The sequence below is a fragment of the Chiloscyllium punctatum genome, chromosome 9 (genome assembly GCF_047496795.1).
Source record: "Chiloscyllium punctatum isolate Juve2018m chromosome 9, sChiPun1.3, whole genome shotgun sequence".
Classification (NCBI taxonomy): domain Eukaryota; kingdom Metazoa; phylum Chordata; class Chondrichthyes; order Orectolobiformes; family Hemiscylliidae; genus Chiloscyllium; species Chiloscyllium punctatum.
Window position 1 is genome coordinate 24,850,209 of NC_092747.1, and position 27,223 is coordinate 24,877,431.

General features: G+C 41.4%; 1 protein-coding gene across 2 annotated transcripts in view; it reads right to left on the minus strand.

Moving 5' to 3' along the window:
• Window positions 1–323: 323 nt before the first annotated feature.
• The window catches only part of ppme1 (protein phosphatase methylesterase 1), a 61,372-nt gene continuing 34,472 nt past the window's right edge, over window positions 324–27,223 (minus strand). For both annotated transcript variants that reach the window (XM_072577063.1, XM_072577062.1), the window contains 7 exons: window positions 12,363–12,428; window positions 8,941–9,103; window positions 7,984–8,095; window positions 7,819–7,863; window positions 7,356–7,420; window positions 1,275–1,342; window positions 324–592 (listed from right to left, as the gene is read on the minus strand). In XM_072577063.1, coding sequence (XP_072433164.1) covers window positions 574–592; window positions 1,275–1,342; window positions 7,356–7,420; window positions 7,819–7,863; window positions 7,984–8,095; window positions 8,941–9,103; window positions 12,363–12,428 — 538 coding nt within the window. In that variant the 3' untranslated portion in view covers window positions 324–573. The remainder of the gene's footprint in view (window positions 593–1,274; window positions 1,343–7,355; window positions 7,421–7,818; window positions 7,864–7,983; window positions 8,096–8,940; window positions 9,104–12,362; window positions 12,429–27,223) is intronic.

The following is a 27,223-nucleotide window of genomic DNA, read 5'->3' on the forward strand; positions in this document are numbered from 1 at the left end:
AGTGTAAATTAGGTTAAGTGTCAGTACATGTCTAAAGTTAGGAGTGTTTGTATTTTGAGGACGACAAATTCAGCAACTAGACTTCTTCTTCTGGGTTATCCTGCACACTTGTGCTCTTTTCCTCTTGTTTTGTTTTAAAACTTTCTTTTTTGTGTCAAGGAACACCTAACCCAGTTCTAAAACAGACCCAAATTGAACCACAGATATTATTGGTATTGCAAACAGAGTTCCAGAGAACATCTCAACTCCTAAACAATTGATGAACATATTTCCATGTTCTATAGAAGAACATGTGCAAGAAAAAAAACACTTTGATTAAGCAATCCCCTTTAATTGTTTTAATGTTTGAATCAGAAACAGGTTGCACTTTTCAGTCAGTCATTCTGTAGTGCCCACGATGAGAGTTTCTATGAATGAATATAGATTTAACAGCAGGGTGAAATAGGCTTATGGAGTTCTGACATTCCAGCTTCACTGTATTACTCAGATTAGGCAGATGATGATACGTGGATATTTCTTGGTGGTCTGGAATGCGTATACAGTCGAAGCTGAGTTTGAAGGCTGTTGGATCTATTAAAAATTGGGGTAAGTGCTGAAAAGAAAAAGATATAAAATATATGGAGAACTGTTCAAGTTTATTGAGAGTGATATAAGCAAATGGCAAATATTTTATCTGGTCAGCATACACCACCTATATTAGGATTTTCCAAAATGCAATTCTCAAACCCTTATGGGTCATGGGAATTTGAATCATGACATTCCTCTCCTCCATACCCAAAAAGCAGATATTTGTGGGACAGTCCTGGGATGGGATGTCAGGCCCCCTAGTATGCATGCATGCATGCACGCACATAATTCTTGTTATTTCCTTGATCTGGTGGGTATGGCTTAATGGAATAAGCTTTGAGACCTGTTCAGTGTCTCCAACAGAGCCTTTAAATATACTAAATGTAGAAAAAAATTATAAGTTGACCTTCTAGAGATGTTCAAGGAAGGTAATAAGTAATTTAATGAGGTAGATGCAGGCAAGATTAAAATAACCATTTAAAAAAAAAAATCAGAAAAAATAGGCTAAAATGCTTTATATTGATTTTTTTTTTAAAAAGAAAAAGTCATTAACTTCTTTGGAAATATAGAAATTAATAAAGTTATGGAAAGCAGGATTGATCTAGGTGGCTTAAGAAAAATACCATACAGGTTTGAATGGTTTATCTCCATACTGTAACCTATCGTTCCAATATCTTGTACAATGAGAAACAGATAAAACACCTAACCTTTGGATTTCACCCTTTGCTTCTGTAAATTTATTACGAACCATGAATGTTGCAACAGCTTCTGCCACCTAGAAAAAAAAATGAAGATGACACACTTTGATTGAATACAAAAGAAAATTTAGATTTGTGCTCTGGTTATGACAATCATATTCATCCACTGCATCAGATTCTAAACTTCTAAAGACAAAGTAAGTTAAACAAATTTCACCGAAAGCCTAGAAGGATTTTGATAGTTATACAAAAATAACACGCATAAAATACTGGAAAGGCACACCAATTGTTTAATGAAACAGTAAATGATTATTTATAAAGTTTCAGCTGAAACCAAACTCTGGCCACTCTGTCCCTCCATCAAGGAAACCAACCATGTATTTTTAGGCTGGGGGCGGTAAATTTTCAGTCCATTTTAACAGTCCAGAGATGATAAAGCTAGACCCTTCCAAACTGGAACCTGGGAAAATGTATTTTGAAATATATAACACTAGGGTACAGGACTGGAATGTTGTTTCTGGGAGTAATTTGTTAGGATAAGTTGTCACACTGATGTACATAATGACTACACTATGACTGCAGCATCTCCACTCTGCATCAACTTGTATCAGGAAGGAGTCACTTTGTCTTGTTTGGAAGGGCCTTAAGGGAGGGGGGGTCTGTATTTAAATGGTAACACTCTCTCCAAGCCATACTAGAGCAGTGCCCTTAAACAATAGACCCCTTCAAGCAGTTTACAATATGGCATCACAAACCTAAGCTCATAGTCCAGAGCAATGGTGACCCCCCACAGGGAGGGAATCATGGTGTTGTCAGTGACTGGCCTTTGGGGGAGGGGAAAAAAGGGAGAAACCGCAGTCCCACTTCCAGTGGGATCTGAGGAGCTGGGTAATGGCCAGCACAATTAGCTGGTAAACACCTTTACAGAAACCCAGTTGGGTGAAAGAGCCTGTAATGTCACATTACTGTTTGAATGCATCAAGCACATCGGGTGTTCTCATTCTCTCCACTTTTTTTTTTAGATTTCTCTTTGTATTAAGAAGTCGGTGGATCATGTTTGACCTTTTTTTAAAAAGGTGGGATTAGTCACCATTATTGAACACACCCAAGATCTTTGTGTGTAATGTATGAGGTAAAGGAACAGGCCAGCTGAAGACTTTTGTGCTCCCATTTACTCCCACCCTCTAAGCAAATGGCAACTGAGCAGAGGCTGAAGTGACTGCAGTGGAGTAGCCACTGCTTCTCGTTTTAATCAAGTGTTTTGAATGTGATTTAGGAATATTTTGTAGGATTGGGGGTGGAAGAGGGACTTTTTTTTACAAAAAGTCAAGTTGACATTCTCTTATTTTAAACTGTTGTGAAATCATTAAAATGAAAATGGATCTTCTCTGTTTAAAAAAAAAAAAAAAAATCATTTTGAGTGCGAGCAGCAGCTAAGGTAAGACTGTTTGTTTTAAAAGTACTTACCGGTAGCGGGCAGCGGTGGTTTTTTTTTCACTCTCTCTTCACAGAAAGAGCGGGAGCAGTAGGGGGAAGTGATGACGACCAGAGAGGCAGCCGAGACCCGGAAGCAGGTAGAGCGTAAGCTTACCTGGGTAGGTTTGTTTCCCCTTTAAAAGCGTGCAGCTGAAGAACCCGAGGCACTACGGAGGTAGTGCCTCCCTCCCGCCCTCCTCCTCTAACCTAATAATAAGATCCGTTGTGGTAAGGAGGTAAGTGCCGAATTTTGCTTGTTGTATTCTTTAGACCCAGTTTTTTTAAATAAAGGTTAGCTTTAGAGGGATGGCAGTGAAGGCAGTGCAATGTTCCTCCTGCAACATGTATGAGGTGAGGGATGCCATGGACATCCCTGCTGATTACACTTGCAGGAAGTGCACCCATCTCCAGCTCCTCCAAGACCGTGTTAGGGAACTGGAGCTGGAGTTGGATGAACTTCGGATCATTCGGGAGGCAGAGGGGGTCATAGATCGGAGCTATAGGGAAGTAGTAACTCCAAAGATGGCAGATAGATGGGTGACAGTGAGGGGGACTGGGAGGAAGCAGCCAGTGCAGGGACCCCCTGTGGTCGTTCCCCTCAAGAACAAGTATACCGTTTTGGATACTTGTGGGGGGGACGACTTACCAGGGGTAAGTAACGGGGCTCAGGCCTCTGGCACGGAGCCTGTCCCCGCTACTCAGAAGGGAAGGGTGGAGAAGAGCAGAGCAATAATAATTGGGGACTCGATAGTTCGGGGCACAGATAGGCGGTTTTGTGGGAACGAGAGAGACTCACGTTTGGTATGTTGCCTCCCAGGTGCAAGGGTACGTGATGTCTCTGATCGTGTTTTCCGGGTCCTTAAGGGGGAGGGGGAGCAGCCTGAAGTCGTGGTCCATATTGGCACCAATGACATAGGTAGGAGTGCTGAGGATGTTAGACAGGCTTTTAGGGAGCTAGGTTGGAAGCTGAGAGTTAGAACGAACAGAGTTGTTGTCTCTGGTTTGTTACCCGTGCCACGTGATAGAGAGTCGAGGAATAGGGAGAGAGAAGAGTTAAATGCGTGGCTACAGGGATGGTGCAGGAGGGAGGGATTTCGGTATTTGGATAACTGGGGTTCTTTCTGGGGAAGGTGGGACCTCTATAGACAGGATGGTCTGCACCTGAACCTGAGGGGCACCAGTATCCTTGGGGGGAGGTTTGCTAGTGCTCTTGGGGGGGGTTTAAACTAACTCTGCAGGGGCATGGGAACCCAGACTGTAACTTTAGGGTGCAGGACCTGGAGTGTAGGGAGGGTAGGAATATGGTATCAATCTTAAAGGATCGTGCCTGTAAACAGAAGAGTGGCTTGAAGTGTGTATACTTTAATGCCAGAAGTATACGAAATAAGGTAGGTGAACTCGCAGCGTGGGTTGGTACCTGGGACTTCGATGTTGTGGCTATTACGGAGACATGGCTAGATCAGGGACAGGATTGGCTGTTGCAGGTTCCAGGGTTTAAATGTTTTAGTAGGGTCAGAGGTGGGGGTAAAAGAGGGGGGGGTGTGGCTTTGCTTGTCAAAGATAGTATTACAGCGGTGGAAAGGAAGATGGATGAAGATTTGCCATCTGAGGTAGTTTGGGTTGAGGTTAGGAATAGGAGAGGTGAGGTCACCCTGTTAGGAGTCTTTTACAGGCCTCCTAATAGTCCTAGAATCGTTGAAGAAAGGATTGCGAAGATGATTCAGGAGAAGAGTGACAGTAATAGGGTGATTGTTATGGGAGACTTTAACTTTCCTGATATTGATTGGGAAAGCTATAGCTCAAGTTCGTTAGATGGGTCAGTGTTTGTGCAATGTGTGCAGGAGAGTTTCCTGACACAATATGTAGATAAGCCAACAAGAGGTGAGGCCATACTGGATTTGGTTCTGGGTAACGAACCAGGCCAGGTATTAGAACTAGAGGTAGGTGAGCACTTTGGGGACAGTGACCACAATTCGGTGATTTTTAGTCTCGTGATGGGGAGGGATAAGTGTGTACTACAGGGCAAGAGTTATAGCTGGGGGCAGGGAAATTATGATGCGTTGAGGCATGACTTAGGATGTGTGGATTGGAAAAGTAGATTCCAAGGCAAGAGCGTAATTGATATGTGGAACTTGTTCAAGGAGCAACTATTGAGTGTCCTTGATAAGTACGTACCTATCAGGCAGGGAGGAAAGGGTCGTGTGAAGGAGCCGTGGTTTAATAAGGAGTTGGAATCCCTTGTTAAATGGAAGAGGGCGGCCTTTGTAAAGATGAGGCGTGAAGGTTCAATAGGGGCGATTGAGAGTTATAAGGTAGCCCGGAAGGACCTGAAGAGAGAGCTAAGAGCAGCAAGGAGGGGACATGAAAGGTCCTTAGTTGGTAGGATTAGGGAAAACCCTAAGGCTTTCTATAGGTATGTTAGGAATAAAAGAATGACTAGGGAAGGAATAGGTCCAATCAAGGATAGTAATGGGAAGTTGCGTGTGGAGGCTGAAGAGATTGGGGAGGCACTGAATGAATACTTTTCGTCAGTATTCACTCAGGAACAGGACATTGTTGTCGATACGAATACTGGGGCACGAATAAGTAGAATGGAGGGCTTTGAGATATGTAGAGAAGAGGTGTTGGAAATTCTGGCAAGGGTGAAAATAGATAAGTCCCCTGGGCCTGATGGCATTTATCCTAGGATTCTCTGGGAAGCAAGGGAGGAGATTGCAGAGCCATTGGCCTTGATTTTTGTGTCCTCTTTGTCTACAGGAGTAGTGCCAGAGGACTGGAGGCTAGCAAACGTGGTTCCCTTGTTCAAGAAGGGGAGTAGGGATAATCCTAGTAACTATAGGCCAGTGAGTCTCACTTCTGTTGTGGGCAAAGTCTTAGAGAGAATTATAAGGGATAGGATTTATGCACATCTGGATAAGAATGATGTGATCAAGGATAGTCAGCATGGTTTTGTGAAGGGCAGGTCGTGCCTCACAAACCTTATTGAATTCTTTGAGAAGGTGACGAAGGAGGTAGATGAGGGGAAAGCGGTAGATGTAGTATATATGGATTTTAGTAAGGCATTTGATAAGGTCCCCCATGGTAGGCTACTGCAGAAAATACAGAGATATGGCATTGAGGGTGAGTTGGAGGTTTGGATTAGGAATTGGCTCTCTGGAAGAAGACAGAGGGTAGTAGTTGATGGCAAAGATTCATCTTGGAGTGCCGTCACTAGTGGTGTTCCGCAAGGATCTGTTTTGGGACCATTGCTGTTTGTCATTTTTATAAATGACCTGGAGGAAGGGTTAGAAGGTTGGGTGAGCAAGTTTGCGGATGATACGAAAGTCGGAGGAGTTGTAGACAGTGAGGAAGGATATGGCAGGTTACAGCGGGATATAGAGAAGCTGCAGAGCTGGGCAGAAAGGTGGCAAATGGAGTTCAATGTAGCTAAGTGTGAAGTGATTCACTTTGGTAAGAGTAATAAAAAGATGGATTACTGGGCTAATGGTAGACTACTTGGTAGTGTGGAAGAGCAGAGGGATCTTGGTGTCCATGTACACAGATCTCTGAAAGTTGCCACCCAGGTAAATAGTGCAGTGAAGAAGGCATATGGCGTACTGGCTTTTATTGGTAGAGGAATTGAGTTCCGGAGTCCTGAGGTCATGCTGCAGTTGTATAAGACTCTGGTGCGGCCGCTTCTGGAATATTGTGTGCAGTTTTGGTCGCCATACTATAGGAAGGATGTGGAGGCACTGGAACGGGTGCAGAGGAAGTTTACCAGGATGTTGCCTGGTATGGTAGGAAGATCCTATGAGGAAAGGCTGAGGCACTTGGGGTTGTTTTCATTGGAGAAAAGAAGGTTTAGGGGTGATTTGATAGAGGTGTACAAGATGATTAGGGGGTTAGATAGGGTTGACAGTGAGAACCTTTTTCCGCGTATGGAGTCAGCTATTACAAGGGGGCATAGCTTTAAATTAAGGGGGGGTAGATATAGGACTGATGTTAGGGGTAGGTTCTTCACTCAGCGAGTCGTAAGATCATGGAATGCCCTGCCAGTAGCAGTAGTGGACTCTCCCTCTTTATGGGTATTTAAGCGGGCATTGGATAGGTATATGGAGGATAGTGGGTTAGTGTAGGTTAGGTGGGCTTTGATCGGCGCAACATCGAGGGCCGAAGGGCCTGTACTGCGCTGTATTGTTCTATGTTCTATGTAGATGCAAGTCAGTTCTGGGGAAGGCCTTACATCCAAAATGCCTTTCTTCTTACAGGTGAAAATAGTTCAGTTGTTTTTATTACAGGCTTCTGGCATTTATAGATTTTGTCAGTTTTGGTCTGTCATGTCCAGTTTGTTAAAAGTTTTGAGGAAATCACATGCATTTTCGTTATTCAAATCATTAAAAAAAAGGTTCTCGCAAACGTTACAATTCTAAACTATTTATGTAGAATTACTGGCGGCTAAAACAAAACTCAACTTATTAATTTAGGTGATAGAGCTTAAATCAGCAATGTCATAAAATGCTCCCTTATCACTCTGATTTGGTGACATTTCTTAGTCACTAGGTTCACCTAAGTCTGCAAATTTTCAGGCTCAGAATTTGTTAAAATTTGAATGCCATAACAAAATCAGAGACTTACTTTGTCTGGGGCATCTTCATGTACAGCATGGCCACATTGTGGAAGAACTTGCATCTGAAATTTTCCTAAAAAAAAAATGAGAATCATAATCACATTAGTGAACTCCTTGTTGTCATTTGAGAATAGTTTTTTTTGAAAAATTGACTCATCAAGCGTCGGTTGCTCTCCCACCCCCCTTCAGACAAAGGCTAAATTTTGATCAAATTATTAACTGATCAAAATTACAAATCAGCACTATTCATGATGGAACCAGCTCGATAAACTATTTACACAGGATCAAAGTAACAAAAAGTGGAGATGGAAATACCATGCATCAAGTTTCATGAAAAGCAAAGAGTTTTTAATATGGAATTTACATCAATGATAAATACAGATTTAAAAATCACGTGTTACTTATATTAACACTTTAAGGCGATAGAACATAAACCAGCTAAAATTAAAGATGAAAAGTTAATATTACTACCTTGCATTTGACCAATTGTAAGATCTCGATCTAATCTATCAACACCTGCAAAATAGAAAAAAAGATAGCTATGGGTTATTGAATTTATTTAATAGACTGTATAAAATAAACTGTATAAAAATAGTTTTCAAAAAGGAACAAAGGTAGACCAAGATGAAATTGTACCTGCTAGTAATAATAGTTTGGGGACTGGACAGCCGAGAAAGAGGTTGGATAGCCCTTTAAACCATCCCTCCCAGTACTTCTCAGTTTTGGACAACTCAACACGCCATGTGTACTGAAATAATAAACATACAATAACTTTATTAGTTAATAGCAGAACAGCCTAGACAGAGGAAGAAACAGAAATAATCCAACAATGATGTAACAGCTAAAATAATGAATTCTCAGATACTGTACATACAAAGCAAACTATTTCGAAAAAAAAAGCTAGCTTATTTTTCAGGTAGTGTTGTGTTGTGATGTTGCACATGATACTACATTCCACCTTTGGTGAATGATAACAGTATGGGGAAAGAACAGGTGGTGTTGTGAGAATGATTGAATACCTTTTCAAAGAGCTGACACAAGGCACAATGGGCTGAATGGCCTCTAGCTGCACTGTGACATATTATTTCTATGAGCAGTTTAAAAAATCATTTGTATTCCCTGCTGATATATTTTCAGAGAGGAAACCAGGTAGCCGCTTTGATGATGCAGAAAAATACAATGGCCATTAGATTACTCTGCAATAATGTAGCCAGTAAGGATTTAATGTCTTCAGAATAGGGTTGAATAGGAGGATTTAGAAGAGAGACAAACAGGAGGAACAAAACACATAAGTATCCACACTGCTAGAAACAAAGAGTCCAACAATAAAATCAATTACTACATTCACTTAACTTAGAAAGCTTTACTTTTAAAATATTTTGAAAACAGACTTGAATTTAACATTTAATTTTTAAGAGCTGGTTACATTACTTGGCACTTCTAATTTCAAAGAGAAAAAAAGGAAAAGGCATACAACTTAAAGAACACGAATATAGTTAGGTTGAAAACGTAACAAAAGACATTTTCATGAAAACAAACAATAAAGCAATTGAATAGATGGCTTACACTTAAAATCCACAGTTCATCGCTTACCTCAGTTTTACTTTCTTTCAATTTTTTACTTGATTCAGGTTCTTTGTCTTTCTTCGCTGTCCCTTCTTCCTCCTCTGCCGCATCCTCCTCCTCCTCCTCTTCATGAATAGCTGTGTCCACAACAGAATGGGAGCTCCCTGGAGTGTTGATATCATCCTCACAACTTGAGGAAACAATTCAGAATGAGTAAATATTTAACTTTTCTAGAAGTTTGATTACTTCCCCATACAAGATTCTTGTTACAACTTCACTAAAATTCTATTTGTAACCTGAAGTTAGTTCCCAGGGATTAAATTCACTGAACAACATAACTGAAAGTCGTGCATTTAGAATTCAATCGAAACATCTATCCAGATTATTTGAGACATTGCAAATTTGTTTAACATTGCAATGACCACCTACACACAGTATATAGTTGCTCTAGTCATTATGGAGTAGCAAGAATTAATTTCTAGCAGCTCCCAGCTTTGAGGTGGTAGTAACTTTATTGGCAGTCCTGCCAATCATCAGTCGGAGATCTGAAACCAGAAGATACAGGACACTTTCTGAAGTTTAAACAGAGACTGAGGGAAACTGTTAGAACAGATTGTTAATGCAATTTTGGACTTTTACTATCCATTTGGACCATTAAAACTAATTGAAATTATCTCATTGTATTTGTAAATTTTTGGATGGTGTTTAATGAGGATCCATCTTAAATGAGACATTATTTTCATAATGGCACAATGCAATTAATGTACTTATGCAGGAGGAATAGAAGAGTTGACTGGTATTTAAATGGGGAAAGATTACAGAAAGCTGCAGCAAACAGTGATTTTGGGATCCCAGAGTGTGAATTACAAAAAGCAAGCATCCAAGTTCAGTGGGTAATAGTGTAGACAAAATGGGAAATTTGCCTTTATTTCAAAAGGGAATGGTGCATAAATGTTTGGATGTTTTGCTAAAAATTATACAAGGCACTAGTTAGACCACAGCTGGCATACTGAACAGTTTTGGACCTCTTATCCAAGGAATGATATACTGGCATTGGAAGCAATCCAGGGAAGATTCACTAGGTTGATCCCTGGTGTGGACAGAAATTTGCTTAGAATCATAAAATCCCTACAGCTTGGAAGCAACCTAATCGGCCTATCGAATCCACACTGACCCTCTGAAGAATGTCTCATCCAAACCCCTCCCCACCCTATATTTTTCTCCATGGCCAATCTACCTAACCTGTACATCTTTGGACTGCAGCAAGAAATTGGAGCTACTAGAAGAAACCCACACAGAGACAGGGAGAATGTGCAAACTCCATTCTGCCCAAGGGTGGAATTGAACTTAATTCCTTGATGCTCCAAACACCTCACTTACTGTGTCCATTGCTCTCGATGTGGTCTCCTCTACACTGGGGATACAGGACACCAACTTGCAAAACATTTCAGCAAACATCTGTGGGACACACACACCAAACAATCCTGCTGCCCTGTGGCTGACAACTTCAACAACCCCTCCCACTCCACCAAGGATATGGAAGTCAAGGGCCACCTCCACCACCAAATCCTAGCCATCTGATGCCTAGAGGAAGAACACTTCATCTTCTGCCTCGGGACCTTACAACCACAAAAACATCAATGTCAAATTTCCCAGTTTCCTCATCTCCACCTCATTCCAGATCCAACCTTCCAACTTGGCATCGCTGTCTTGAACTGTCCTACCTGTCCATCTTTCTTCTCACCTATCCGTTCCACCCTACATTCTGACTTATCACTATCACCATCACCCCTCCACGCATCTGCGTAGCCTTTCCAGCTACCTTCCACCCAGCCCCATCTCCCATCATATTTATCACTCGGCCCCCTTTCCCACCCTCCCCCACATTCCTGATGAAGGGCTTATGCCCGAAACATCAATTCTCCTGCTCGTCTCCATATTTTTCACTAGAGTCTCCAGTCATGAACAATATTCTCTCTCCTCAGTCATTCTACAGCATTTGATATGACTGATCATAGCATCCCCCTACCATAACTCTACAGCATTCTATAGCTTAGCTCAACTGTTTTATTGTCTGGAACATAATCTCCTTTGGTATTCCTACCCACTGTGAACCTTCATTCCAGAATTTATCCTTGACACCTTCTTCCACAATAGCATTCACCAAGATAGCGTCACTATTTAAATAGAAGCCAAATTACATTCACCTGCACTACTTTTCCTAATCTGTTGGCCACGGTATGTAAGCTGTGTAATTTTTTTTGGATCAGTCGTCAAGCTGCAGTTAAATATTAGGAAGACAATGGAAACAGTTGAACTTTGATATAAAATGCTTACATTCTTCAGAGTTTCCACTCCCCTTCCTTTAATTAAGTTGAACCAGAATATCTGCAACTGTGTTGTATTCCAACTTTTCTTGAGTTAGTGACCCCAAATCATATCCAACACACAGACTGCATACTTCAATTTCTGTAGCTTTATCTGTATGCACCCCAAAATCAACTTCAGTCCATCTGTCAACTGAACCCCCATCCATTAGTCACCTCTAATTTTGACTATTCTAATGGCTTCCCATCCATAAACTTCACGTCGTCCAACTCCGATGCCTTTATCCTATGCCAAATCAAAGCTCAAGGACACCATCCATTTTTGCTGATCTATACTGGCTTCTGGTCTTGAGATTTAAAACTGAAAGAATGTCTTTGCCATATTTAAATCCTCCCAAGCCATCAGGTCTCAAGGACCTTTATTTTTCCTCAAAATTCACTGTGGAATGTGGGCATTGCTGGTGTGCCAGCATTTAGTACATCTATGTATTTTCCCTATGTTTCTATGAAATACCTCAAGATTTATTTTGTACTTTTAAAAGGTTCTATAGAAAATTATAAGAAAATAAATTATGTTAAAAACCCATTTGGTTCACTAATATCCTTCAGGCAAGAGAATTCTCTCATTTGGCTGACACTTGGTTCCTAACCAATAGTGATGTGCTAAACTACATGCTGGAGAATTAGACAATATGTTGGCCTAGCCAGCAATGATAACAAAGTCAAAAGTCACACAACACAGGTTCATATGAAATCACAAGTCATTTCACCTGACAAAGGAGCAGCACTCCAAAAGCTTGTGATTTCAAATAAATCTGTTGGACTATTAACTGGCTTTGTGTGACTTCTGACTTTGTCCACCCCAGTCCAACACCAGCACCACCACATCATAATATCCCATAAGCAATTTTTCTTTTTTTTAAAAAATTGGTTTTGGCAAACATCTGATGAAATAATACTAAAGAAACTAAGCATAAAACTCTATCCAGTAAGTTAATGATGAAATTCAAATTTCCACAAAGAAACAAAGTTCGTAATGGGGAAAAAAATATTTTCCTGCCAATACTGCACATAGAGAATATGTTGGTAAGGAATCATTAAAACAACAAAATAAAAACTTACAGTTTTACTTGACCAACCATGGAGACTTTTGCCGATTCCAGATTTCGTATCTGACCACTTTTCACACTGCGGGGGGAAAAGAAATGTGAAATAAGAACTGCTTTATTCAAGTTAAGATGTGTTACACAGATCATCAGTTTAATGCTATATTTACCAATGAATACTTCTGATTATTCCCAAAGTAACAAAATCAACAGCAGTTGATAAATAGGAACTTACAAAGAATAAACTCAGCATCACTCTGAACATTTGACCTTCCAAACAGAGTGATAGGGATTATGTTTTCAACACATGATGCGTTGATACTGGCCCATTCAAACCAAAAAGGATGAATTTATATTTTTAAAAATTGGTCTAATCTGGGTTAATAGTGGTCCACTATACACATCTTAAGAATCTCCAGGAAAAAAATGTGGGAACATTGATCAAGGATTCAAATCATTACTTAGATTGGAAAGGTACTTTATTCTTTAGTGGGCCGTACTGACAGGGCCAGCATTTGTCGATCTCCTTGTTACGCTTAAACTGAGTGACTTGCTTGGCCATTGAAGATTCAAATATTTTGCTGTTGGTCTGGAGTCAAATGTAGGCCAGACAGGTAAGATGGTAGATTTCCTACCCTAAAGGGCATTATTCAAGATTGAATTTAATTTAAATTTCATGAGGGATTCAAACCAGTGTCTCCAAAGGATTACCTTCAGCTTCTAAATTACCAGTTCAGTAATATTATAAAAACACCCCACCTGGAAAAAATGCAAATCTTGGAGTCTTTTCTAAAAATGAACCATTCATTGTTTAGCTTCCTTTTTGAACATTTAGACAAGGTGTTGCCCTGGTGACATTATGTCAACCAAGTGTCACCAATTTGATGAAAAAAAAAATTGAATCTCTGTTGTAGGCAAGGGCAATCAGTTGATTCTGAGAAATCTGAAGATAGCTTCCTTACTAAGTACCGCTAAAACAATTAATATTAATTTTATTGCTGTTATAACATTTTATTTGATACAAATGCCACTTGATTTGGCTAGAAATTAATACCCATGCTGGTTGCTCTGAACTGAATAGCTTGCTCGGCAAAAGTGTGGACTGCAGATGCTGGAAATTAGAGTCAAGATTAGAGTGGTGCTGGAAAAGCACAGCAGGTCAGGCAGCATCTGAGGAGCTGGGGAAATAAAAAATAAAACGCTGTTTCAGGCAGGAACCCTTCATCAGGAGGGTTTCCTGCTCCTCAGATGCTGCCTGACCTGCTGCGCTTTTCCAACACTACTCTAATCTGGACTCTAAATTGCTTGTTTGGCCTCGTGAAATACCATATATGAGTGAACCATTTTGATAAGAGATTGGAGTTATTATCGAACCAGTGGAGTTACATGAGAATCCAAACTGTTTCACCTTCACTGATACAAGCTTTTTATTTTCAGGTTAATTCTCTAACTGCAGTTGAGCTCGTATTCTCATAATTTTTAATCCAGTAACAGAAACAATACTCTACTGAACTCCAAAATCAGCAGCTTTATTATGAGCATTAATTACATTTCTGCCATCGAACTAAAGTAATTAAGAAGGCTAATGGAATACTGGCCTTTATATTGAGAGAACTGGAGTAACAGGATGCAGAAGTTGTGCTGTAGCTGTACAAAACCCTGGTAAGGCTGCATGTGGAATATGGAGAGCAGATCTGGGCACCACACCTTGAAAAGGATATATTAGCATTTAAGGGAGTACATGTGGGTTTACAAGAATAATACCTGGACCTAAGGGGTTATGTTGAGGGCACATTCTACAAATTAAGGACATTGTCTCTAGAATTTTGAAGGTTAAGGAGGTGATCTGATTGAAGTCTTCAAGATATTAAACAGAAAAAGACAGGATAAATAAAGGTAAAGTATTCCCATTGATTAGGGTCTCTAGAACTAGGGGCATAGTCTAAAATTAGGGCCAGACCACTCAGAAGACTGTTGGGAAGCATTTCTACACACAAAGGGTGGTAGAGTATGTGGAAGAATGTTCCAAACATCAGTGGATGATGAATCAGTTGTTTACGTAAAATTAGAGATAATTTTTTTTTGTTAAGCAAAAGGTATGAAGGGATATGGACAAAGGCAGATATATGGAATTAGACCACAGAACAGCCAGTATCTCACTGAATGGCTAAACAGGCCTGAAGGGTTGAATGGCTTCTTACTGTTCCTATGTAAACATCCTATTATTTTATAATAATGGACCAACACTAAGAAAAGCTTCCTATATCTTCCATTTCTTGCCATTCCACTACTTCTATGATTAACACACTATTCAAACCTTCATTTTCCCCATACATCATGCCAAGAAACCTTAGGGAACCTATGTGCTTTTATTGCTAGCACTGCATACACATACATTAAAATATTTAATGATGACATTTCGTGCAAGTATTTTTAAAAGGTGGCTTGAATTTTGAGAGAATAGGGTGGGATGTGGATGCATTTTACAAAATGATGTTCAGTTCAAGTATTTTTTAAATTAATTGAACAGATGTCAGTTTTGGCTGCACTAACATTTATTGCCCATCTCCAATTGCCCTTGAGAAGGTAGTGTGGAGCTGCCTTCTTGAACTGCCAAAGTTTATAATACTATCAAGAAAAGGGTTCCAAAATTTTCACCCAGTAATACTGAAAAAGAAAAGTCAAGCTGTTGAGCAGCTTGGAAGACAACATGTAGATGGTGAGATCTCAAAGTATCAGCTGCATTCTTCCTTTTATAGGTGGTAGTGGTCATTGATTTGGAAAGTGTTTGTAAGAAGCGACATTTGCTCTAAGTCACTTTGCCATGCAAAGGCTGGGAAGCTCTTTATACAATCAATGTGCGCATCGACGTATGGCTTCTGCTTCTAGAAGCCACTGCCATCATGAACTTCTGGAAGGGAACGAATGTTTGTGGATGTAGGTCAATCAAACAGCCTGCTTTGTTCTGGATGCTGTCAAACGTTTTAAATGTTGTGGCACTCATCCAGGCAATCAGACAGCGTTCCATCACACTCTTGACTTGCACCTTGTAGCTGGTGGACAAGCTTTGGGGGTCAGGTGGGGAGTTACTCACTGCAAGATTCCTAATGATGTGCAGATTAGGTGTTGACCAAGCTAAATTGCCCATAGTGGTCAGGGATGTGAAGATTAGGTGCATTAGTCAGGGGAAGTGTAGAGTAAAAGGGTAGGGGAATGGATCTGGGTGGGATACTCTTTGAAGGGTCGGTGTGGACTTGTTGGGATTCTAATTCTAACTCTAATCTCTGACCTGCTTTTGTAGCCACTGTATTTAAATGACCCTTCTCCCCAGCATAGCAAGTATCCCGGCTATTGAAAACAAATCGATGAACTCAGATCTGGACCTCCCTACCAGAGGGAACTGAGAGACTGTTGTGTGGTCTGCATCATGGAGACTTAGCTCACCTCTGCCATTCCCGAATGTGCTCTATAAGATGACAGGTTTCCATATGTCACATGGTGTCCTCAGGCAAGGCGAAGGGCGTTGGGGTATGCTTCCTGATCAACATCTGCTGGTGCTTGGACACAGCGACACTGGCAAGCGATTGCTCTCCAGACCTAGAATGCCTTTCATAAAATGCTGTCCCGATTACCCACCACACAAGTTCACCTCCGCCATCCTGACAGCAGTTTATAAACCACCCCATGCGGATGTGAAGAATGCCTCAGACGTGTTTTACATTGCCATAAATACTCCAGAGACAAAATTCCCAGAGGCCCTATTCATTATGGGCAGCAACTTCAGCATGCTGCCGAAGTATCACCAACACATCTCCTGTCCCACCAGAGGGCCAAACATCCTGGACCATTGCTACACAGTAAAAGCAGCCTACTGTTTCATCCCTCACCCACACTTTGGAAAATCAGATCACAGCACTGTGTACCTCCTCCCAGCTTACAAGCAGAAATCGAAACAGGAGGACCCTTCATAAAAGGAAGTACAATGCTGGTGGAGGCTGTGGAAGAGTGTCTCCGGAACTGCTTGGAATCAGTGGACTGGACCATGTTCAAGTAATCAGCAGAAAACTGAGATGATTAGATTACCTAGTGTGGAAACAGGCCCTTCGGCCCAACAAGTCCACACCGCCCCGCCGAACGCAACCCACCCATACCCCTACATTTACCCCTTACCTAACACTACGGGCAATTTAGCATGGCAAATTCACCTGACCTGCACATCTTTAGACTGTAGGAAGAAACCGGAGCACCCGGAGGAAACCCACGCAGACACGGGGAGAACGTGCAAACTCCACACAGTCGCCTGAGGCGGGAATTGAACCCGGGTCTCTGGCGCTGTGAGGCAGCAGTGCTAACCACTATGCCACCGTGCCGCCCACAAAACAGCGTTACTTAAGTCCTTTAGATTAGATTCCCTATGTGTGGAAACAGGCCCTTTGGCCCAACAAGTCCATGCCAACCTCTGAAGAGTAACCCACCCCAACTAATGGACCTAACAACTATGGACAACTTAACATGACCAATTCACTTAATCTGCACATCTTTGGAATGTAGAAGGAAACCCACACAGAGAGAATGTGCAAACTCCACACAGACAGTCACCCAAGGCTGGAATTGAACCTGGGACCCTGGTGTTGCGAGGCAGTAGTGCTAACCACCGTGCCGCACGCTAATGTTGACATGAGTATGCCACCATTGACACAAACTTCAATAGCAAATGTGTGGATGACTGTGTACCAAAGAAGTCAATCCAAGTGTTTCCCAACTGTAAACATTGGTTAAATCAGGAAATCCACTCCCTACTTAAGACCAGACAGGCAGCATTCAAGTCAGATGACCCAGACCAATACAGAAAATCCAGATATGACCTCCGCAAAGTCATCAGGGATGCTAAGAGGCAGTACTGGAGCAGATTAGAGGCCCAAACCTATAAAATAGACTCTCGCCGATGGCAAGGCCTAAACAACATTACGGGATACAAAATGAAGCAGAGTAAGATAACAGACAAAGACACATCCCTCCCTGATGCGCTCAATACTTTCTATGCTCAGTTTGAGTAGAGTGCCAGTGATACAGTAACATCTGTCCTGATAGCCCCAGGTAGACCTGTTCTCTCAGTCACTGCTGCAGACATCAGATTAGTTTTTCAGGAGTCAACCCAAGGAAAGCGACAACGTGGACACTGCCCCCAGCCGAATACTCGGATCCTATGCGGACCAACTGGTGGAGGTATTCACCAACATCTTCAACCTCTCCATCCAACAAGACAAAGTCCCCATCTGCTCCAAGATTAACGTCATCCCTGTACCTAAGAAAGCACATGCATTTTGCCTTAATGATTACTGCCCAGTGGCTGTGACCTCAATAATCACAGTGCTTTGAGAGGCTGGTCATGGCCCATCAACTCCAGTCTCCCAACCTGCCTAGATCCCCTACAATTTGCCTACTGTCATGAAAGGTCCACAGCGGATGCCCCATCTCTACACTCATCCCTGGAACATCTAGACAACAAGGATACCTACATTAGACTCTTGCGCATTGAAGGTGGAGCTGCAGTCAACACCATTATCCCCCCCACACGGATCTCAATACTGTGACCTTGGTGCCAGCTCTGCCCTCTGCAACTGGATCCTCAGCTTTCTGACTCACAGTCCGCAATCAGTGAAGAACAGTACCTCCTCCAGAATAACACAACACTGGAACCCCCCAGGGATGCACTCTTAGACCTCTACTGTATTGCCAATTTCCCAATGTCATCTGCAAGTTCACTGACACCACCACCATAGTTGGGTGGATATCTAACAATGATCAGTCAAAGAACAGAATGGCTTGGTGATGTGGTGCAAGGAGAACGACCTCTCACAACTTCAGCAAAACTAAAGAACTGACCAGTGACTTCAGAAAGCGAGGAGGATAACACGCCCCGATCTACATCAACAGAATTGAGCTAAAGGGGGTGGAGAGTGTCACGGAGTGACAATAACTGACAATCTGTCCTGGACTTGCCATGTAGATGGGATGGTCAGGAAGTCACAACACCTCTTCTTCCTCAGGTGGTTCAGAAAGTTTGGCATGTCCATAAGGACCCTCATCAAGGTCTACAGCGGCATCACTGAAAGCATACCATCCAAGTGCATAACTGTCTGATATGGCAACTGCTCTGTCCAGGACCATTACAAACCACAGAAGGTTGTGCACAGCCCAAACCATCACAGAAGCAAACCTTCCGTCCATGTACTCTATTTACACAGCTTGCTACCACATAATAAGGCTGCCAACATCAAAGACCCATCTCACCCCAAAGCCTGTATACACACACACACACACACACACACACACACACACACACACACACACACACACAGAGTTCAGGAACAGCTTCTTCCTGACCATTATTAGTCTGATGAATGGATTCTCTAGCCTCAAATAATGCTGATCTTGCTAACAATGATTCCCCCAGTTCACGCCCTGTGCAATGTAACCTGTATGCTTCTAGGTCTCTGATTTGTACATCCTTGCTTACTATGGTCTGCCTGTACTACTTGAAAACAAAGCTTTTCATTGTACTTTGGTATGTGTGACAACAAATAAAATCAATCATTATGGTTAGCCCAGTTCAGTTTCTGATCAATGGTAACACCCAGGATGTTGATAGTGGGAGGATTTCAATAATGGTAATACCATTGAATGCCAAGAGGCAATAGTTAGCTTGTTTCATATTAGAATGGTCTTTGCCTGGCATCTGTGTGATGCAAATGTCCTTTGCCACTTTTCAGTCCAAGCCTGGACATTTCCCAGTTTTTGCTGCATTTGGACATGGCCTGCTTCAGTATCAGATGCTGCTGAACCTTCTGCAATAATCAAATGTTCCATTTATGATGGAGGGAAGGTGATTGATGAAACAACTAAAGATGGTTGGGCCTAGGACACTACCCTACGGAACCATGCTTGTGATGTAATGTAATAATGTCCTGCCTCTGAACAAGTCCCACCTGCTCCAGAGGTGTGTGGTAATATCTCTGAATAGATTGATCAGAAGTAGGAACTCCTGCAGAGATGATCGACCTCCAACAGCTATAAGCACTTTTCTTTGTGCTAGTTACAATTCCAACAGTGATGAGTTTCCCCTCGGATTCCAATTACCTGGTTTTGCTAGGACTCCTTGACAACAAACCCGATTTTGGGAATTGTCAATCTCACCTCATGTCTAGAATTTGGCTTTTTTGTCTATTTTTGAACGAAGGCTGGAATGAGGTCTGGAGCTGACTGACCCGTTTACATTCAAAAGACTCTTATTACTACTCACAGCATTAACAGTTTTTTTAGAATATATTTGTGCTAAGCTACTTTCTACAAGTACCTATTAACCTGTAGTGAAATGTGCGCCCCCCCCACCCCCCTCCCCCCTCCCCCCCCCCTCCCCCATGCAAAGCAAAGCATGAAGGAACCAGTATTCAGTATTTTCAACTGTTATAAATATGGGGCCTATAAGAATTATTTGGCATGTATTGATTGACAGACTGTGTGCAAACAGATATCATGTGTAATTACAACTTCATTAAACTTGGAATACAAAGATGAGCCTCTAAACTATTTTATCTAATTTGTTACAGTTTGTAGTTAATTTGCTTTTGAACAAGTTTAAAAACAACATTTTGTAAAGAAATTACCCAAGTACACAATTTTTTTGCATCTTTAGATTTTCTTCTTAAAGAACGAGAGATTTTTGCATTTTGATTATCTCAACAAGTGCACGGCAAAAAGACAATTAAACTTATGAAAATTATCACACGTATTCATTCAATTTCAACAGCCATGATGGCACTGATCTAAGTGCAACACAGAAGGAGGTAGCTACTGATAACAGAAAATGCTGAAAAACTCAATAGAGAAGACAAATCTGTAGAGACAGGAGAGTCAAATTTCAGGTCAATGCCTTTTCATCAGAATGTTCCCACTTTTTCGTTTCCTCCCAAAATGACACCATATCTGCTGAGCATTTCCAGCACTTTCTGTTTTTATTTTAGATCTGTGGCATCCAAATTACTTGGTTTCTGAAAAAAAAATGAATCTAATGCAGGAACTGGAGTACAGGAGTTGGGAGATCACATTGCAGCTGTCCAGGACATTGGTTAGGCCACTGTTGCAATATTGTGTGCAATTCTGGTCTCCTTCCTATCGGAAAGATGTTGTGAAACTTGAAAGGGTTCAGAAAAGATTTACAAGGATGTTGCCAAGGTTGGAGGATTTGAGCTATAGGGAGAGGTTGAATAGGCTAGGGCTGTTTTCCCTGGAGTGTTGGAGGCTGAGGGGTGACCTTATAGAGGTTTACAAAATTATGAGGGGCATGGATAGGGTAAATAGACAAAAGTTAAAAATCACACAACACCAGCTTATAGTCCAACAGGTTTAATTGAAAGCACACTAGCTTCCAATTAAACCTGTTGGATTATAACCTGGTGTTGTGTGATTTTTAAACTTTGTACACCCCAGTCCAACACCGGCATCTCCAAATCATTGTAAATAGACAAAGTCTTTTCCCTGGGGTGGGGAGTCCAGAACTAGAGGGCATAGGTTTAGGGTGAGAGGGGAAAGATATAAAAGAGACCAAAGGGGCAACATTTTCACACAGAGGGTGGTACACGTATGGAATGAGCTGCCAGAGGAAGTGGTGGAGGCTGGTACAATTGCAACATTTAAGAGGCATTTGGATGGGGATATGAATAGGAAAGGTTTGGAGGGATATGGGCCAGGTACTGGCAGGTGGGACTAGATTGGGTTGGGATATCTGGTCAGCATGGACGAGTTGGACCAAAGGGTCTGTTTCCATGCTGTACATCTCTACGACTATGACTAGTAACTTTTGTTCAAAGACCTAAACATCATGAGGCTCAACTGAATTCCAAAATAATGTAAAAATAAAGCTGAAAACTTCAGAGACCTGGGATTCTATAATAATAGAACGCTCAATATTTGGTCGTGGATTGATGAAATTAAGTCAGCCATCAATTGATCTTTAAAAGAATAACGGGAACATCAAAGACTCTAGAGATAAACTGTTTTTTTAAAAAATATCATTGTACAGGGTGACTGGGGACCAACCCATTCCACCAAGAGCCCAAGAAAAAATTGCAGAACAGTTGCATGTCATTGTGCATTTATGGTTATAAACAGTAGAAGGCACATTTTTACTGCCTCAAATAGCAGGTACATGGGCCAGTATGCTATAGAATTCAAACCAGAGCAGAGCAGCACCCAGTCAGGCCGACGTATCGCTGCAGGTTCTACATTTAAATTTCTACATTGCTGTTCAGGCAAGACACAATAAAGGAATCCAACAGAAGTAATGTTTCTCCTCAGCAGAGATGTCATTACATACTACATTTATATTTTATTTGGTACCCTATGAAATTATTGAGTTACATTCTACATGACACATGAGTAGACTTATCTGTAAAGACATGAGAGAATTCATATCATTAGACTTGAAACTTCAGGTTTCTTAACAGCATTACTACTGCAGGAAACAAAAGACATTCATATAGATTTACAAGGATGCTGCCAGGGTTGGAGGGTTTGTGCTATAGGGAGAGGCGAATTAGGCTGCCGCTATTTTCCCTGGAGTGTCGGAGGTGGAGGGGTGACCTTAGAGGTTTATAAAATCAGGAGGGACATGGATAGGTTAAATAGCCAAGGTCTTTTCCCCCAGGGTGGGAGAGTCCAAAACTGGAGGGCATAGGTTTAAGTGAGAGGGGAAATACTTAAAAGGGACTCAAAGAGCAACTTTTTCCATGCAGAGGGTGGTGGATATGTGGAATGAGCTGCCACAGGAAGTGGTGAATGCTGGTAAAATAATAAGTTAAACGCATTTGGATGGGTATATGAATCAGAAGGGCTTTGAGGGATATGGGCCAAATGCTGGCAAATGGGACTAGATTAATTTAGGATATCTGGTTGGCATGGAGGAGTTGGACAAAAAGGTCTGTTTCCGTGCTGAACACCTCAATGACTCCAAACGAGGCTGATTATTTAAGAACTCCTGGATGAGGAGTTCCAATAACTTACTACATATACCCCTAAGACCTGAAGACATCGAAGCTGAATTCGGTCATTTAGTGCAATGTGTCTGGTCCACCATTCGATCACAGCTGAAACATTTCTCAACCCCATTCTCCTGCCTTCTCCCTATAACTCTCGATGCCCTTATTAGTCAAGAACCGATCTCGCTCTCTATATTAAAGACACTCGATGACTTTGTCTCCACAGCCTTCTATATCAATAAGTTCCACAGAGTCACCACTCTCTGGCTGAAAAGAAACCCTCATTTCAGTTCTGAAGGGTCATCCCTTCACTCTGAGAATGGATCCTTAGGTCCTATTCTTTTCTCCTAGTGGTAAGATCTCTTTTCCACAGGCCTCTCAGTGTTCTGTTAGCTTCAATCAGTCCTGTCCCCTCCACTTCATCTCCTAAATTCTATCGAGTATGTATGTCCTAAACTGCTCCTCATATGACAAGCCCTTCAGCACCAGGATAATTCTTGTGAATCTCTTCTGGATCCCATCCAAGGCAACACATGCTTCCTCAGATACAGTGCCCCAAACAGCTCAATATTCCAAATGTTGTCTGACCACAGCCTTATAAAGCCTCGGTAGTACATCCCTGCTTTTGTATTCAAGTCCTCTTGAAATGAATGTTAACATTATATTTGACTTCCCAACTGCCAAATGAGCCTGAATGATAACTCCCAAGCCTCTTTGTGCTTCAGATTTTCTAAGCCTTTCTCCATTTAGAAAATAGTCTAAGCCTCTATTCTTCCAAAGTGCATAAAACCTTGTATTTTCACACATTGTATTCCATGTGCTACTTCTCTGTCCACTTTCCTAGCCTGCCCAAGTCCTGCTGCAGCCTCCCCATTTCCTCAACACCATCTGTCCTTACACCTATCTTTGGATCACCTGCAAACTGTTAGTTCATCCATCAAGATCATTAACATACAATGTGATAGTCGTGGTCCCAACACTACCCCTTGTCGAACTCTGCCATCCTTTGTCTCCTCTGTCGTCATTCTGCTGGTCAGCTAAGTGCAGAAAAGATTTACCAGGATGCTGTCAGGACTGGAGGGTTTTAGTTATAAGGAGATAGGCTGGGACCTTTTACATTGGAGCAGAGGAGGTGGAGGTCTGATGTTATGGAGATTTAGAAAATAAGGAGGTGAATAGCAAAGTTCTTTTCCCAGAGAGGGAGAATTCTAAGCAGGGGGTATATTTTTAAAGTGAGGTGGAAAATTTTAATAAAAGGAAGCCGAATGGTAACTTTTTCCACATAGAGAGTGGTTCACATGTGGAATTAACTGCCAGAGGAAGTGGTTAATGCAGGTACAGTTACAACATTTAAGAGACATCCAGACAGGTACATCAATAGCAAAGGTTCAGAGGAATATGGGCCAAATGCAGGCAAATGGGACTAGTTGTGTTTGGGAAACTTGGTCAGCATGAATAAGTTGGACCGAAGGGTCTGTTTCCATGCTATACGACACTGACTCTAATAACACCATGGGCTTGTCTTATTTAGCAGCCACCTGTGTGAGTTTGTCAAGGCCTTCTGTGAATGCAACAGATCATGACCATTGGCTTTCTTTTTTCTAACTTTCTCATTATGTCCTCAAAGAATTGTAAAAATTGTCAGATTTGTCAGGCATGACCTCCACTTTACCATGCATGCTTAAGTACTTCACAATCTTATCCTTAACAACAGACTCTAAAATCTTAACAACCAAGGCTAACTAGTCTATAATTTCCTATCTTCTGCCTCCCTTCTTAAACACAAGTGATAGATTAGCATTTTTTTCTCTGGGACTCTCCTTGACTCCAGCGATTCCTGAAAGGTCAGCAAGAATATCTCCACAATCTCCTCAGCTACCTCCTTCAGAACCTGTCAACTCAGTCCAGGTGATTTACCATCTTCAGAATTTTCAGTTTTCCCACTGCCTTCTCCTTAGTCATGGATCCTAAAATCACCTCTGCCCACCAACACCCTCACAGTTAAGAGAAGTTTGGTAAGCTACAGGTGCCTTCATGGTGAAAACTGATGCAAAGTACTCATTCAGTTCTTGTCATTTTTTGCTCCCCTCCACTACGTCTCCATTCCTACCATTTTCCAGTGGTCCAATGTCCACACTTCTCTCTTTCCTTTTACAATATTTAAAACAACTCTTGCAATTTTTTAATGTTACTATCTATCGTACCTCATTTTCCATTTTATAATCCATCTTATATTTCATCTTCTCCCTTCTTATTACTTTTGTTGTCGTCCATTGCAGGGTTTTTAAAAGGCTTCCTAATTCTCTGGCTTCCGACTAATCTTCACCACATTGTATGCTTTTATGTTGCCCCTGACTTCCCTCGTCAACCACAGTTGCCTTGTCTTCTCCTTAGTATCTTTCCTCTTCCTTTGATTGAATTTCTGCTGAATTACCCTTGGAAACCTGTGCCATTGGTGCTCCACCATTTTCCCTGCTAGGGAAATCTTCTTGGCCAGCTCATCCCTCATGTCTTTATAGTTTCCTTTAGTCAAGTATAATACTGGTACATCTGATTCCAGCTTCCCTCTCTCAAACTGTACGGTAAATGCCATCATATCCTGGTTACTGTTTCCTAGCGATTCCTTCGCCTTAAGCTCCCTATACAAGTCTGCCTCATTTCACCATCACTAAATGCCTGTTCTTTCGTGGGGTCTATCACAAGCTGCTCCAAAAAACTCATCTCATTGAAATTCTGCAAATTCCTTTTCCTTGACAACCTGATTTTCCTAGGCTACAGGCATGTTGAAGCCCCCATGATAATAGTAATAGTGCCTTTCTTACATCTTTTTTTACCTCCAGATTTGTATTCTTCCCCACATCCTGACTACTGCTAGGAAGGCTGTACATAACTCCCATCAGGGTCATTTTCCCTTTGTGGGTTCCTCGACTTTACCCACACAGATTCTTTGCCTTCTAACTCTATTCCACTTCTTGCTATTGATTTAATTTCATTAAAAATTAAATTTTCAATGTCAAATACATCAGAATGACATCCTCTCATGCCTCCAAGAAGCTGAGATGGTCCATACAGTCCTTACTTAGCAGTCTCGCAGCAGCGTCAATAATGAAATGGTGCTGCCATCACACCTGAATTAGAATACTTGAACAATTATTTCCAATAGCTTTACAACCATTTTTCTTGGCGAGATTTTACAGGTGGTGAAAAGGTAATCACTGCAATATATGGTGTTCCAATTTGCACTCTGCAGAATGGTCAAGGTCTATGATATTCTTATGACAGCTATAGGTGTTGTTGCAGCCTTGCGTAACAATTCAACTTGTAACAACACTGGTTTCAAACTGCAACAAATAATTCAGCAGCAGCAGTTAACAACTTCCTGAAAGCTCGAGTGCTATGCAGCAGGAAACATACACACCTAGCTTAAACTGGAAACCTTGCTTCTGGCTGGGTTTGGTCTGTTCTGTCAAAGCCCAAATGGTGGCAGGACAGTGATTTTACCACAATTGCATCAATGGTTGGGCACTTCGGAGGTTACTTTAGCCATGTTTGGAGACAATAGCCTTTATTCCCAAGCTGTCAGTCTATGATCCAATAAGTTGGTGCAAGGGAGGAAATTTAACTTACAGCAAGATATCATGCCAGCTGACAGAAAATCTGGCACAGACCTGCAGGAAGCAATACAGATGCCTGCAAAACATTTGCGTGTGCGAGTGAAATTCTTATTTATGTATATTTGAAGTTGTCCAACTGGAACAAGCAAGGAAATGTGTGCTCCACCTGGGGAAACAATTTCCGCTCTAAGTCAAATCTCTCACATCTTGACATTGCTTCTGCTTCATGGCATCAAAGGAAATGAAGTCAAGGACTTAAATTTGGTGAATACAGAACTGCAGAGTAATTGCAGGTGTAATTTGCAAACACTGGAATGACCAAAGCATTAGAGCTTAAGACAATAACGATGGTCAGCCATATGCAAAGATACGGGGTAAAATTCTGGATTAGTGGTGCTGGAAGAGCACAGCAGTTCAGGCAGCATCCAAGTAGCTTCGAAATCGACGTTTCGGGCAAAAGCCCTTCATCAGGAATACACCTGACCTTATATGTTAATAATGCTGCGCTGTAGCAGGTTATAAGCTCAGTCTGCCTGGTAAAGCATATCTTCCTCACAAAAAAAGTACTGTTCCTTAGTGAACTGCAGTCGAGGCATTCCAGGTCTATGTATTTGCACGGTATAAAGACTCCTTCAAGCTGTGTTCTATTTTGGTTCTATAAGTTAGCAAGTTCCTACTCCTTTTCTAGTACAAGCATTAAACCCCAAGAAACTATCAGAAATTTGCCAAAAGAACTGTTTTTTTTAAAATCACTATTTTAATTTCACAAATTACTTTTCAGCAACCAATACACTGAAAAGCAGCAAACTAGTTATCTAGCTCAAAAATAACAGCTGATCCTTTAAATATCACTAGAAATTCACCTTTCATTATAACCATGTCCATGACTTCTGGGACTGATTTATGAAATGATAAATAGGATTCTAGACCCATTTAAAGGGGTGCTCAAATCTTAAAACAATTTAAATTTCCGAGGCAAATTGTGTCAAAACGTGTGAGAAATCTAACTTTCTGCTTGAGTACTCATTTGCAAAAGTGAAGTATTATTCCCACGGGGTTCACCTCATTTTCTCTACATACTTACAAAAAAAAAATACATCTTGTTTTGCAAAAATTTGACTCAAGCTGAACAAACTCTCTAAAGTATCCTACTCTCAACCAGAAATAGATCCAATCAATGTTTGGATGAGGGAATGGCTAATTGTCACCTAAACCTCTAACTGGAC